A 14,714-nucleotide genomic window follows, 5' to 3' on the forward strand; every position below is an offset into this window, starting at 1 on the left:
TAAGTATATAAAATGTAGGCCATAAAATCTGATATGCTTGCTAAAGATTTTAGTCACATGAAGAGAGAAAGTCGTAATTAATTAAGTTTCACATCGTCTCAAAGCTAAAAACAAACCAGTTCTCTGGACTGAGACCAGAGAAAAATGTCTCCATAGGCATTCATGGAAAGGAAGACACTGTATAGATTAATAAAAAGCAGGTCTTCAACAAACTTCATGGTTGGTTTTGTTTGTTTGTTTGTTTGTTTGTTTTTGCAGTGTGTTTCAGCACCTTTATCATCCCTTGATGAGTGTAGAAGAAGGTGGTGTGATTGGAGCCTAAAATAAATGTTAAGAGTGTTTGGAGAGCAAAGGTTAGCTGTAGGCACCCATCAAGATCACCTGGGTTTTTCCCACTCCTAAGTGTATAATAACCAAGAAAATGTAAAATATATGTTTACATAAAAACTTGTACAAGAATGTTTATAGCAGCATTATTCATGACAGTCAAAATATGGAAAACAGCCCAAATGGTTATCAACTGATGAACAGATGATGAATAAAATTTGGTATATTCATATGTACTTGTCAGGGATCTCCAGAGAATCAAAGCCAGTAAGAGATCAATAAGTATAGATACAGATAAAGATATAGATATAGATAAAGAAATTTATTATAAGGAATTAACTCAAGTGATTGTGGAGGATGAGATGTCCCAAGATCTGTGGTTGGCAAGCTGGAGGCTCAGGAGAGCTTGATGGTGTAGTTCCAGTTTGAGTCTGAAGCCTGAGAACTGGGAAAGCTAATAGGCTCTAGATCCAAGAAGAGCTGAGGTTTCAGTTTAAATATGAAGGCAGGAAAAAACCATGTCCCACCTCATACAGTCAGGCAGGATGAGTTACCCCTTATTCAGCCTTGTTTGTTCTGTTCACATCTTTAGTTGACTGGACGAGGCCCACCCACATTAGGAAGGGCAGTCTGCTTTACTTATTCAGTCTACCAATGTAAATGTTAATCTCATCCAGAAACACTGTCAAAGACACTCAGAATAATGTTTGACCAAATGTCTTGGCACCCTGTGATGTCAAGTTGACACATAAAATTAACCATCATGGAATATTACTCAGCCATTAAAAGGAATGAAATATTGATAGATGCTGCAACATGGACAGACCTTGAAAACATTATGCTAAATGAAGTCAATCACAAAAGACCATACTGTATGATTCCATTTATATGAAATAAACAGAATAGGCAAATCCATAGAGACAGAAAGCAGAGGAGTGTTGCTGGGGGTTGCGGGGAAGGAAAGAAAAGGGAATAGAGAGTGACTGCTAATGGGTATGGAGTTTCTATTTGGGGTGATAAAATGTGTTAGAATGAGAACCTTGTGAATATACTGAAACCACTGAATTGTACACTTTAAATTGGTGAATTTTATGGTATATGAATTACATCTCAAACTTAAAAAAAATCACCTGGGTTATTGAAAATACACATCTCTTTCTCCATTCCAGACCAATAAATGGGAACCTGTGGGGCATGGGCATATGCATACGCATGTATATTTTGTTAAAGTTCCTCAGAGGTTCTGATGTATCCCCTTAACTATCAATCACTGAGTCAGAGCACTGCATGGCTTTCAGGAAATCCTCTATAAATGGCATTTTTCCCAACCAGACTTTTGGTGGACTTTGGAATGGGGTTTATTCAGCATATTATTCTATCGCAGGTAACTAGAAAACAGCTAACTTTTATGGTTCCTTTAAGTGGCCAGCTGCATGCATTAACTGCTCTCTGAGCTGAGTCATTGGGGTTACTATCTAAGAGTTGAGGAGCCTAATGGCTTATTTACACACTTAAGCCCTATTAAATTTACTCCACAGAATTTTAAGATTTGGAAGTTTAATAATCTTCCTCCCTCATTTTTCAGATGAAGGGAACTGGAGGTGACCTGAATTGCCCAAGGTCACAAAAGTAGTGAGTAACAGAGGTAGAACTTGACCCTACATTGTCAAATTGCTAGTATAATAGGAAAACAGTTTTGGTGTAGTATAGCTGCATCTGGTTTTCTCTGATACTTTATCTCTTCTTTCTCTCCTATTTTCTATTTTGAATACTGTAACTGGAATTTTTACTGCTTAAAGTATAAGGACAGATTTGACCCAAAAGGTATTTCACTAGCAATTATTGAGCCAGGCACTGTACTTAGTACTTTTTACATACACTAACTATTTTAATCTTTAAAAGGCTCAGAGAATTTAAACTAATTTGTCCAAAGTCATCCTATTTGAAAGTTGTAATGCTGAGATTTGAGCCTAGGTATATCTAGCTTCAAAGCCTATGCTCTTTAACTACTGTGCTATATACTCTCTCTCAGAATGAAAGAGCAGTTAGAAGCTGACCTAAAAGAAGGAAATCCCTAGCTTTCTGGTGACCATGCAGGATAACAGACCAGGAACATTATTTCATGCAAAAAATCAGTCTCACCTAAAAATGTGATAGCCCTTTAAAGAGTCCTTTCAGGTATTCATGAAAGCAAATTCCATTGTTATATAATATTAGATGAAAGCGAACAGTGCCACATTCTTTTGTTCCTAATAAGGAAAATGTATAAGCATAGTTCCCCCTGGGAGAATCTTGGAGAGTCATAGCAGCTGCGGTGGCACATTAGGTTGCCTTGGCAACAAAAGGACATTTACAACCATATCATTTTAGTCATCTCTAACTGCTTATAATGATGCCTTTAATAGATACATATATATTTATATTATTAGTTCCAGGAAAACTGAAAGGAACCTTAATGACAGTTAAAAAAAACAAACAAAAAAACCCCTCAAAAGAGTGATTCATAGATGGGCAGCGTTGGATGTGAACATTAAACATATGAGAGAAGTCCTTGGCTTCCCTTCTTCTCTCCCACCTCCCAAATCCTTTTTCCCTGGTGACTCCTGTGTCATTACTGTTGGCAACAAAGTGTTACCAAAGATCTGCCCCTGCCTCCTCCTTCCCACATCACTGAGTTTATCTCAACTACAAGGGTTGCTGTAGAAGGATCTTTGAGAAGGCCTGACTCCAAACTTAGGATGATTTTTTTCTGTCCAGGCTTCTATGGGCCAAACCACCATTTTCTGCAGGAAAAATTTTTTTCCTGAGTTCCAAAGAGTCAACTTATAAATTGTTTCCTGTTTGTCTCTTGACAACATAGTCCATTTTAATCACCAGGAAAAGTACTGAAATAATTGTGTTGGTGCTGCTGCCGCCGCCAGATGATTTAGTGGCTGCTTTTTAAGGACAAAACTACTCAACAAGAACAGCTAAATTTAAATTTTTCAGTGCAATTCAGTGGCTAGAAAAGTGTCATCAAGTATATAGACTTACTGTTTTTGTGAAACTTCTTAGCGTCTTGTATGATTGTCTGTCAGCTTGAAGGTAAAAATCTTATCTGACATACTTAACAGTATATAATGGTCTTGGCAAATGTTAGTAGACAAATACAACTAGGGAAAAAAAGTGGGGGAGACTTTGGTAGTAGTCATGCTCTCTTGTTATCTTTTAGATCACTAGGCTCCATTGTGAGGTTCTTATGCAAGATGATCCAATGGGGCATAGGTATAAAATATTAAAAATCCAGTTATATCATTTTATCTCATCATTTTAGTGTCTGTTTTGTGTGTATATGGGCCATCCAGATTCCTCCAGGCCTGGAGATTCCTTTACACTGGCTTCTTCTCCCTCTGCTGAGATACACATGATTCTAAGGCAGAATTAGCACTACCTGTCACCAGTTGCCTGCTATGAATCACATGTTGGTAACTTGATTATTTTTATTAACGAATTTAATATTTACATTTAGATACAAGAAAGGTGGCTACAGGATAACCTTACTTTAAGAAAAAGGAATGAAGAACTAAAAGAAGTTGAAGAAGAAAGAAAACAACATTTGAAGGAAATGGGTCAAATGCAGGTTTTACAAATGAAAAAGTGTGTTTTAAAAAATAATCTTTAGTTTAAATAAAGGTCTTTATTATTGAAATGTGAAAAATATTCAATACATGTTTTTTTAAAAGAATGTAAGCCTATAGCCAAAGTGTCCTTTCAGGCTTAAAGGAAGATGGGCACTTTTTTTACAAATATATTTCATGGCTTTACAAGCTGAAGTAGTAATATAGAATTTATAGTCACACTATGACTATGCAGTGATGGCCAGTATTAAAAATACCAAGTTCCCAGATTTTCACGAGCCTGTTTCACAGGATTATGGCCTAAAGAATATATGGCCTCTGGACCCTGCCTGGGTCAGAGCTTAATGCTTAACTCTTAATGGAGTTATTGCCCAAGCACTTTGACATTGGTGACCCATTCTACATGGTCCCAGGTGTAATTATGCGCAAAGCAGAGCATCATTTTTGCGATTAGTAGAATTCTTCTTTCATCTGGTTTTATTGGTACTTACTGTAGTTGCTGTCTTCCTGCTACAGCAGAAAAGATTTTATTCTTGCTTTCTCTGCCTTAGAGTTGCCTTAGGAATTCTGTAAGAACCTGGTTGATGCTAAGGCACTAGACTGGTATAAAAGGTTGTACTAGCCAAATAGATTTTTTGGAACCACCTCAGCTGGTTGGATATACTCATTCATTCAGCCATTCCTTGTAGATTTTTCATTTTTCTTGTGATTTCACAAACAAATCTGAATCAGAGAATGCTTAAGTTTCTCTAAAGGATATAATAAATTGAAATTTAATTTAGTTATTAAAACCTAACAAATAGTTACTCCTATGTTACTGTAAGTTCTCTTGGTTTAGCTATTTTAAATCTCTTTCATATATCAAGGAAATCAGACTTAACAACTAGAAGAGCTCTTCATCTTTCAGCCTGTTTGTTTTTTATGCATTAGGACACTGAGACCCAGAAAAAAAGATCATAGGAAATAAGAATGAAAGCCAGGAATGTGACCAGATATCCTGGCTTTCAAGCCTCAGCTCTTTAGCACTGTAATGCTGGTGTTCTTGCTGCCACGTTGAAAAAAAAAACGTGAAGCTTATAGAACAAGCTTTTAAATGAAACAGTTTATTCCTTGCTACTAAAGATCAAAAGCAGATATTTTTGTAATTCCTTCTGTAATTAGTACGTAACAGTGCTTTTTACATTCATTCAGACTACTAAGCATAACTTCTCTTTTTCAAACCTTTCTTCAGGACACAACAGAAATGTCAGCAAAACAGATAATCAGGCCAGTTCTATAAGGATGTTCATAATCTTGAGAGAAGTGCCTAGCAAATAAGAGGATGCCTAATAAGTAATTGTTAAATAAATGAAAAATTTTAAAGCATACGTTAAAATCTGTATTATCTACCAAGTTATCAGAAAAGTTTAAGTATTTTACGTTTTTGTCAGTATTGATGCTTTGTTTTTTGGAACTCCTCTCCATGTTTTTCTTTTCTTTTTTTTTTTAAATTTTTATTGGAGTATAGTTGCTTTACAATGTTGTGTTAGTTTCTACTGTACAGCAAAGTGAATCAGCTATACATATACATATATCCCCTCTTTATTGATGCTTTTTTATACTTATACAAGATAAATTTTGTTTAATAGAGAAATACAAACTTTTAGTAATACTACTGCATAAATTGTTTGAGATAAAATTTTCTTTTGTCTGACATACTGTGAACCAACTGATGATACCTGTTGCTCAGTAACTTCTCAGAGTTGGTAACTGTGCATTCTTAGTTCACAATGAGAAGTTTGTGAATTTGTAATATTAATCACCAAGAGTACTTTTCTTAGGTTAGTGTGTAAACGTCAGGAACTTTTTCAGTGTTCACACGTTACAAGAGTACTTTATTGAGCACACAGAAATCAGCTGTTTAAAAACCTAGATGCTTCAGAGATTTGGAAAGAAGAAAGTTTTCTTTAGTACTGAAACCTTAAAGGAAAAGCAAGGAGAGACTGTTTTCATATGCTGATTGCTAAGGAGAATGATAAATGGTATTTATCTATCTGAAGAAATCTGTCTTTTCCACTTTAGGCTGCTAAAATCTACAAACGGTCCTCATTTGTCATTTTCTCTCCTAGTGAACATCAGAAGTTGGAAGAAAAAATAGATAATATAAAAAGAAATCACAGTTTGGCAATAGGGCGACAGAAAGGTTATGAGGAAGAAATTATTCATTTTAAGAAAGAACTTCGAGAACCTCAATTTCGGGATGCCGAGGAAAAGTATAGGGAAATGATGATTGTTATGAGAACAACAGAGCTTGTGAACAAGGATCTGGACATTTATTATAAGACCCTTGACCAGTAAGTATTGGACTGGGGATTTGGTTCCCATTGCAATCAATATCAACTAGCATAATTTAGTCTTACTTTCACCCTTTTTAACTTTTTAATTTTCTTTTTTTGCGATACGCGGGCCTCTCACTGTTGTGGCCTCTCCTGCTGCGGAGCACAGGCTTCGGATGCGCAGGCTCAGCGGCCATGGCTCACGAGCCCAGCCGCTCCGTGGCATGTGGGATCTTCCCGGACCAGGGCACGAACCCGTGTACCCTGCATTGGCAGGCGGACTCTCAACCACTGCGCCACCAGGGAAGCCCTAACTTTTTAAATTTATTTCATACCTACCACAGAATGGAAAAATAATGTATATATGTGTGTACACATACACACGCTTATTTGAATTATGAAGTAAAGTTATAAAGCATATTAATATTAAGGAGCACTCATGATCCCACCCCCCCATATACAATCCAGGAACTCTGCCATTATCACTAACTGCCATCCACATAGATGCTCCTCCTTATCTCATCCATTTGTCATCCTCACTCTTTGTAACCACTGACACAGATTTTTGCTCTCTGCTTTTTTTTTTTTTTTTTTTTTCTGGTACGCGGGCCTCTCACTGTTGTGGCCTCTCTCGTTGTGGAGCACAGGCTCCGGATGTGCAAGCTCAGTGGCCATGGCTCATGGACCCAGCCGCTCCGTGGCATGTGGGATCTTCCCGGACCGGGGCATGAACCCGTGTCCCCTGCATCGGCAGGTGGACTCTCAACCACTGCACCACCATGGAAGCCCTGCTCTCTGCTTTTTAAAAAATAATTTTATCATATGTATCATTTTTTGAGCTTTAAAAAAAATGATGTACTCTGTGTACTCTTCTAGAATTTGCTTTTTTGCTTGTTTTACTTTGTTTTGCTTTTACTTAAGTTGCTTATAGCTGTGGTATATGCATTTTCACTGATAAACAGAATTCTTTTGTGGAAATATACCATAATATATCCATTTTCCGGTAGATGGACATTTGGGTTGTTTCCAGCTCTTTACTGATATAACCTTTGCTTCTAGGAACATTCTAGTCATGTCTTCTGGAGCAAAGGTGTAAGAGATTCTCTAGAGTACATGTGCGAGTAAAATTGCTGGGTTGCAGGGTATGCTCAATTTTACAAAATAATGTTGTTGTTTTCCAAAGTGGTTTTACTAATTTATACCACTAGCAGAATATAAGGGTTCTCTTTGATGCATTCTGTGACATTGATTTTGTCGATTCTTAATTTTTGCAAATCTAATGGGTTTTTATTTTATTTTTTTAAACATCTTTATTGGAGTATGATTGCTTTACAATGGTGTGTTAGTTTCTGCTTTATAACAAAGTGAACCAGTTATACATATACATATGTCCCCATATCTCTTCCCTCTTGCGTCTCCCTCCCTTGTACCCTCCCTATCCCACCCCTCTACGTGGTCACAAAGCACCGAGCTGATCTCCCTGTGCTATGCGGCTGCTTCCCAAAAGCTATCTGTTTTACGTTTGGTAGTGTATATATGTCCATGCCACTCTCTCACTTTGTCCCAGCTTACCCTTCCCCCTCCCCGTATCCTCAAGTCCATTCTCTAGTAGGTCTGTATATTTACTCCCGTCTTGCCCCTAAGTTCTTCATGACCATTTTTTTCTTTTCTTTTTTTTCTAGATTCCATATATATGTTAGCATACGGTATTTGTTTTTCTCTTTCTGACTTACTTCACTCTGTATGACATACTCTAGGTCCATCCACCTCACTACAAATAACTCAATTTTGTTTCTTTTTATGGCTGCGTAATATTCCATGGTATATATGTGCCACATCTTCTTTATCCATTCATCTGTTGATGGACACTTAGGTTGCTTCCATGTCCTGGCTATTGTAAATAGAGCTGCAATGAACATTGTGGTACATGACTCTTTTTGAATTATGGTTTTCTCAGGGTATATGCCCAGTAGTGGGATTGCTGGGTCATATGGTAGTTCTATTTTTAGCTTTATAAGGAACCTCCATACTGTTCTCCATAGTGGCTGTATCAATTTACATTTCCACCAACAGTGCAAGAGGGTTCCCCTTTGTCCACACCCTCTCTAGCATTTATTGTTCGTAGATTTTTTGAGGATGGCCATTCTGACCGGTGTGAGATGATATCTCATGGTAGTTTTGATTCACTTTTCTCTAATGATTAATGATGTTGAGCATTCTTTCATGTGTTTGTTGGCAGTCTGTATATCTTCTTTGGAGAAATGTCTATTTAGGTCTTCTGCCCATTTTTGGATTGGGTTGTTTGTTTTTTTGATATTGAGCTGCATGAGCTGCTTGTAAATTTTGGAGATTAATCGTTTGTCAGTTGCTTCATTTGCAAATATCTTCTCCTATTCTGAGGGTTGTCTTTCCATCTTTTTTTTTTAACAACTTTATTGGAGTATAATTGCTTCACAATGGTGCATTAGTTTCTACTGTATAACGAGGTGAATCAGTTATACATATACATCTGTTCCCATATCCCTGCCCTCTTGCGTCTCCCTCCCTTCCACCCTCCCTATCCCACCCCTCCAGTCGGTCACAAAGCACTGAGCTGATCTCCCTGTGCTATGCGGCTACTTCCCACTAGCTATCTACCTTATGTTTGGTAGTGTATATATGTCCATGCCTCTCTCTCGCTTTGTCACAGCTTACCCTTCCCCTTCCCCACATCCTCAAGTCCATTCTCAAGTAGGTCTGTGTCTTTATTCCTGTTTTACCCCTAGGTTCTTCATGACATTTTTTTTCTTAAATTCCATATATATATGTTAGCATACGGTATTTGTCTTTCTCTTTCTGACTTACTTCACTCTGTGTGACAGACTCTGGGTCTATCCACCTCATTACAAATAGCTCAATTTCGTTTCTTTTTATGGCTGAGTAATATTCCATTGTATATATGTGCCACATCTTCTTTATCCATTCAACGGATGATGGACACTTAGGTTGTTTCCATCTCCGGGCTCTTGTAAATAGAGCTGCAGTGAACATACTGGTACATGACTCTTTTTGAATTATGGTTTTCTCAGGGTATATGCCCAGTAGTGGGATTGCTGGGTCATATGGTAGCTCTATTTGTAGTTTTTTAAGGAACCTCCATACTGTTCTCCATAGTGGCTGTACCAATTCACATTCCCACCAGCAGTGCAAGAGTGTTCCCTTTTTCCCACACCCTCTCCAGCATTTATTGTTTCTAGATTTTTTGATGATGGCCATTCTGACTGGTGTGAGATGATATCTCATTGTAGTTTTGATTTGCATTTCTCTAATGAGTAAAGATGTTGAGCATCCTTTCATGTGTTTGTTGGCAGTCTGTATATCTTCTGTGGAGAAATGTCTATTTAGGTCTTCTGCCCATTTTTGGATTGGGTTGTTTGTTTTTTTGTTATTGAGCTGCCTGAGCTGCTTATAAATTTTGGAGATTAATCCTTTGTCAGTTGCTTCATTTGCAAATATTTTCTCCCATTCTGAGGGTTGTCTTTTGGTCTTGTTTATGGTTTCCTTTGCTGTGCAAAAGCTTTTAAGTTTCATTAGGTCCCATGTGTTTATTTTTGTCTTTATTTCCATTTCTCTAGGAGGTGGGTCAAAAAGGATCTTGCTGTGATTTATGTCATAGAGTGTTCTGCCTATGTTTTCCTCTAAGAGTTTGATAGTGTCTGGCCTTACATTTAGGTCTTTAATCCATTTTGAGCTTATTTTTGTGTATGGTGTTAGGGAGTGATCTAATCTCATACTTTTACATGTCCCTATCCAGTTTTCCCAGCACCACTTATTGAAGAGACTGTCCTTTCTCCACTGTACATTCCTGCCTCCTTTATCAAAGATAAGGTGACCATATGTGCGTGGGTTTGTCTCTGGGCTTTCTATCCTGTTCCATTGATCTATCTTTCTGTTTTTGTGCCAGTACCCTACTGTCTTGATTACTGTAGCTTTGTAGTATAGTCTGAAGTCAGGGAACCTGATTCCTCCAGCTCCATTTTTCGTTCTCAAGATTGCTTTGGCTATTCGGGGTCTTTTGTGTTTCCATGCAGATTGTGAAATTTTTTGTTCTAGTTCTGTGAAAAATGCCAGTGGTAGTTTGATAGGGATTGCATTGAATCTGTAGATTGCTTTGGGTAGTAGAGTCATTTTCACAATGTTGATTCTTCCAATCCAAGAACATGGTATATATCTCTCCATCTATTTGAATCATCTTTAATTTCTTTCATCAGTGTCTTATAGTTTTCTGCATACAGGTCTTTTGTCTCCTTAGGTAGATTTATTCCTAGATATTTTATTCTTTTTGTTGCAATGGTAAATGGGAGTGTTTTCTTAATTTCACTTTCAGATTTTTCATCATTAGTTTATAGGAATGCCAGAGATTTCTGGGCATTAATTTTGTATCCTGCTACTTTACCAAATTCATTGATTAGCTCTAGTAGTTTTCTGGTAGCATCTTTAGGATTCTCTATGTATAGTATCATGTCATCTGCAAACAGTGACAGCTTTACTTCTTCTTTTCTGATTTGGATTCCTTTTATTTCCTTTTCTTCTCTGACTGCTGTGGCTAAAACTTCCAAAACTATGTTGAATAAGAGTGGTGAGAGTGGGCAACCTTGTCTTGTTCCTGATCTTAGTGGAAATGCTTTCAGTTTTTCACCATTGAGGACGACGTTGTCTGTGGGTTTGTCATATTTGGCCTTTATTCTGTTGAGGAAAGTTCCCTCCATGCCTACTTTCTGCAGGAGTTTTATCATAAATGGGTGTTGAATTTTGTTGAAAGCTTTCTCTGCATCTATTGAGATGATCATATGGTTTTTCTCCTTCAATTTGTTAATATGGTGTATCACGTTGATTGATTTGCATATATTGAAGAATCCTTGCATTCCTGGAATAAACCCCACTTGATCATGGTGTATGATCCTTTTAATGTGCTGTTGGATTCTGTTTGCTAGTATTTTGTTGAGGATTTTTGCATCTATGTTCATCAGTGATATCAGCCTGTAGTTTTCTTTCTTTGTGACATCCTTGTCTGGTTTTGGTATCAGGGTGATGGTGGCCTCGTAGAATGAGCTTGGGAGGGTTCTTCTCTGCTATATTTTGGAAGAGTTTGAGAAGGATAGGTGTTAGTTCTTCTCTAAATGTTTGATAGAATTGGCCTGTGAAGCCATCTGGTCCTGGGGTTTTGTTTGTTGGAAGATTTTTAATCACAGTTTCAATTTCAGTGCTTGTGATTGGTGTGTTCATATTTTCTATTTCTTTCTATGATTCATCTTGGCAGGTTGGGCATTTCTAAGAAATTGTCCATTTCTTCCAGATTTTCCTTTTTTTTTTTTTTTTTGCAGTACATGGGCCTCTCTCTGTTGTGGCCTCTCCTGTTGCGGAGCACAGGCTCCGGACGCGCAGGCTCAGCGGCCATGGCTCATGGGCCCAACCGCTCCACAGCATGTGGGATCTTTCCAGACTGGAGCACGAACCCACATCCCCTGCATCAGCAGGCAGACTCTCAACCACTGCGCCACCAGGGAAGCCCCAGGTTGTTCATTTTATTGGCATAGTGTTTCTTGCAGTAATCTCTCATGATCTTTTTCTGCAGTGTCAGTTGTTACTTCTCCTTTTTAATTTCTAATTCTATTGATTTGAGCCTTCTCCCTTTTTTTCTTGATGAGTCTGGCTAATTGTTTATCAATTTTGTTTATCTTCTCAAAGAACCAGCTTTTAGTTTTATTGATCTTTGCTATCGTTTCCTTCATTTCTTTTTCATTTATTTCTGATCTGATCTTTATGATTTCTTTCCTTCTGCTAACTTTGGGGTTTTTTGTTCTTGTTTCTCTAATTGCTTTAGGTGTAAGGTTAGGTTGTTTATTTGAGATGTTTCTTGTTTCTTAAGGTAGGATTGTACTGCTCTAAACTTCCCTCTTAGAACTGCTTTTGCTGCATCCCATCGGTTTTGGGTCGTCGTGTGTTCATTGTCATTTGTCTCTAGGTATTTTTTGATGTTCTCTTTGATTTCCTCAGTGATCTCTTGGTTATTAAGTAGTGTACTGTTCAGCCTCCATGTGTTTGTATTTTTTACAGATTTTTTCTTGTAATTGATATCTAGTCTCATAGTGTTGTGGTCGGAAAAGATACTTGATATGATTTCAATTTTCTTAAATTTACCAAGGCTTGATTTGTGACCCAAGATATGATCTATCCTGGAGAATGTTCCATGAGCACTTGAGAAGAATGTGTATTCTGTTGTTTTTGGATGGAATGTCCTATTAATATCAATTAAGTCCATCTTGTTTAATGTATCATTTAAACCTTGTGTTCCCTTATTTATTTTCATTTTGGATGATCTGTCCATTGGTGAAAGTGGGGTATTAACATCTCCTACTATGATTGTCTTACTGTGGATTTCCCGTTTTATGGCTGTTAGTGTTTCCCTTTTGATTTGAGGTGCTCCTATGTTGGGTGCATAAATATTTACAATTGTTATATCTTCTTCTTGGATTGATCCCTTGATCATTATGTAGTGTCCTTCTTTGTCTCTTGTAATAGTCTTTGTTTTAAAGTCTATTTTGTCTGATATTAGAATTGCTACTCCAACTTTCTTTTGATTTCCATTTGCATAGAATATCTTTTTCCATCCCCTCACTTTCAGTCTGTATATGTCCCTAGGTCCGAGGTGGGTCTCTTGTAGACAGCATATATCCGGGTCTTGTTTTTGTATCCATTCAGCCAGTCTATGTCTTTTGGTTGGAGCCTTTAATCCATTTACATTTAAGGTAATTATCGATATGTATGTTCCTATTACCATTTTCTTAATTGTTTGGGGTTTGTTATTGTAGGTCTTTTCCTTCTCTTATGTTTCCTGGCTAGAGAAGTTCCTTTAGCGTTTGTTATAAAGCTGGTTTGGTGGTGCTGAATTATCTTAGCTTTTACTTGTCTGTAAACGTTTTAATTTCTCTGTCAAATCTGAATGAGATCCTTGCTGGGTAGAGTAATCTTGGTTGTAGGTTTTTCTCCTCTATCACTGTAAATATGTCCCACCACTCCCTTCTGGCTTGCAGAGTTTCTGCTGAAAGATCAGCTTTTAACCTTATGGGGATTCCCTTGTGTGTTAGTTGTTTTTCCCTTGCTGCTTTTAATATTTTTTCTTTGTATTTAATTTTTGATAGTTTGATTAATATGTGTCTTGGTGTGTTTCTCCTTGGATTTATCCTGTATGGGACTGTGCACTTCCTGGACTTGACTATTTCCTTTCCCATGTTAGGGAAGTTTTCAACTATAATCTCTTCAAATAATTTCTCAGTCCCTTTGTTTTGCTCTTCTTCTTCTGGGACCCCTGTAATTCGAATGTTGGTGCATTTAATGTTGTCCTAGAGGTCTCTGAAACTGTCCTCAATTCTTTTCATTCTTTTTTCTTTATTCTGCTCTGCAGTAGTTATTTCCACTATTTTATCTTCCAAGTTACTTATCTGTTCTTCTGCCTCAGTTATTCTGCTATTGATTCCTTCTAGAGAATTTTAAATTTGATTTATTGTGTTGTTCATCCCTGTTTGTTTGCTCTTTAGTTTTTCTAGGTCCTTGTTAAATGTTTCTTGTATTTTCTCCATTCTGTTACCAAGATTTTGGATCATCTTTACTATCATTACTCTGAGTTCTTTTTCAGGTAGACTGCCCATTTCCTATTCATTTGTTAGGTCTGGTGGGTTTCTGCCTTGCTCCTTCATCTGCTGTGTGTTTCTGTGTCTTCTCATTTTGCTTAAGTTACTGTGTTTGGGGTCTCCTTTTCACAGGCTGCAGGTTCGTAGTTCCCATTGTTTTGGGTATCTGTCCCCAGTGGCTAAGGTTGGTTCAGTGGGTTGTGTAGGCTTCCTGGTGGAGGGGACTAGTGCCTGTGTTCTGGTGGATGAGGCTGGATGTTGTCTTCCTGGTGGGCAGGTCCACGTCTGGTGGTGTATTTTGGGGTGTCTGTTGACTTTTTATGATTTTAGGCAGCCTCTCTGCTAATGGATGGGGTTGTGTTCCTGTCTTGCTAGTTGTTTGGCATAGGGTGTCCAGCACTGTAGCTTGCTGGTCATTGAGTGGAGCTGGGTCTTGGCGTTGAGATGGAGATCTCTGGGAGATTTTCGCCGTTTGATATTATGTGGAGCTGGGAGATCTCTTGTGGACCAGTGTCCTGTACTTGGCTCTCGCACCTCAGAGGCACAGCCCTGATGCCTGGCTGGAGCACCAAGAGCCTGTCATCCACACGGCTCAGAATAAAAGGGAGAAAAAAAGAAAGAAAGAAGAGAGCAACCAAACCAAAAAACAAATCCACCAATGATAACAAGTGCTTAAAAAAAAAAAAAAACGGACAGACAGAACCCTAGGACAAATGGTAAAAACAAAGCTATACAGACAAAATCACACACAGAAGCAGACATATACACACTCACAAAAAGAGAAA

At 37.8% G+C, this 14,714-nt stretch overlaps 1 protein-coding gene across 1 annotated transcript in view; it reads left to right on the forward strand.

The window, feature by feature from the left end:
• RAD50 (RAD50 double strand break repair protein) overlaps positions 1–14,714 on the forward strand; it is a 103,807-nt gene that overhangs the window by 64,142 nt on the left and 24,951 nt on the right. Inside the window, exons 20-21 of the mRNA XM_081230591.1 lie at positions 3,836–3,963; positions 6,053–6,277. Of these exons, the coding sequence (XP_081086717.1) occupies positions 3,836–3,963; positions 6,053–6,277 (353 nt within the window). The remainder of the gene's footprint in view (positions 1–3,835; positions 3,964–6,052; positions 6,278–14,714) is intronic.

Source organism: Mesoplodon bidens (genome assembly GCF_964165515.1).
Source record: "Mesoplodon bidens genome assembly, chromosome: 4".
Lineage (NCBI taxonomy): Eukaryota > Metazoa > Chordata > Mammalia > Artiodactyla > Ziphiidae > Mesoplodon > Mesoplodon bidens.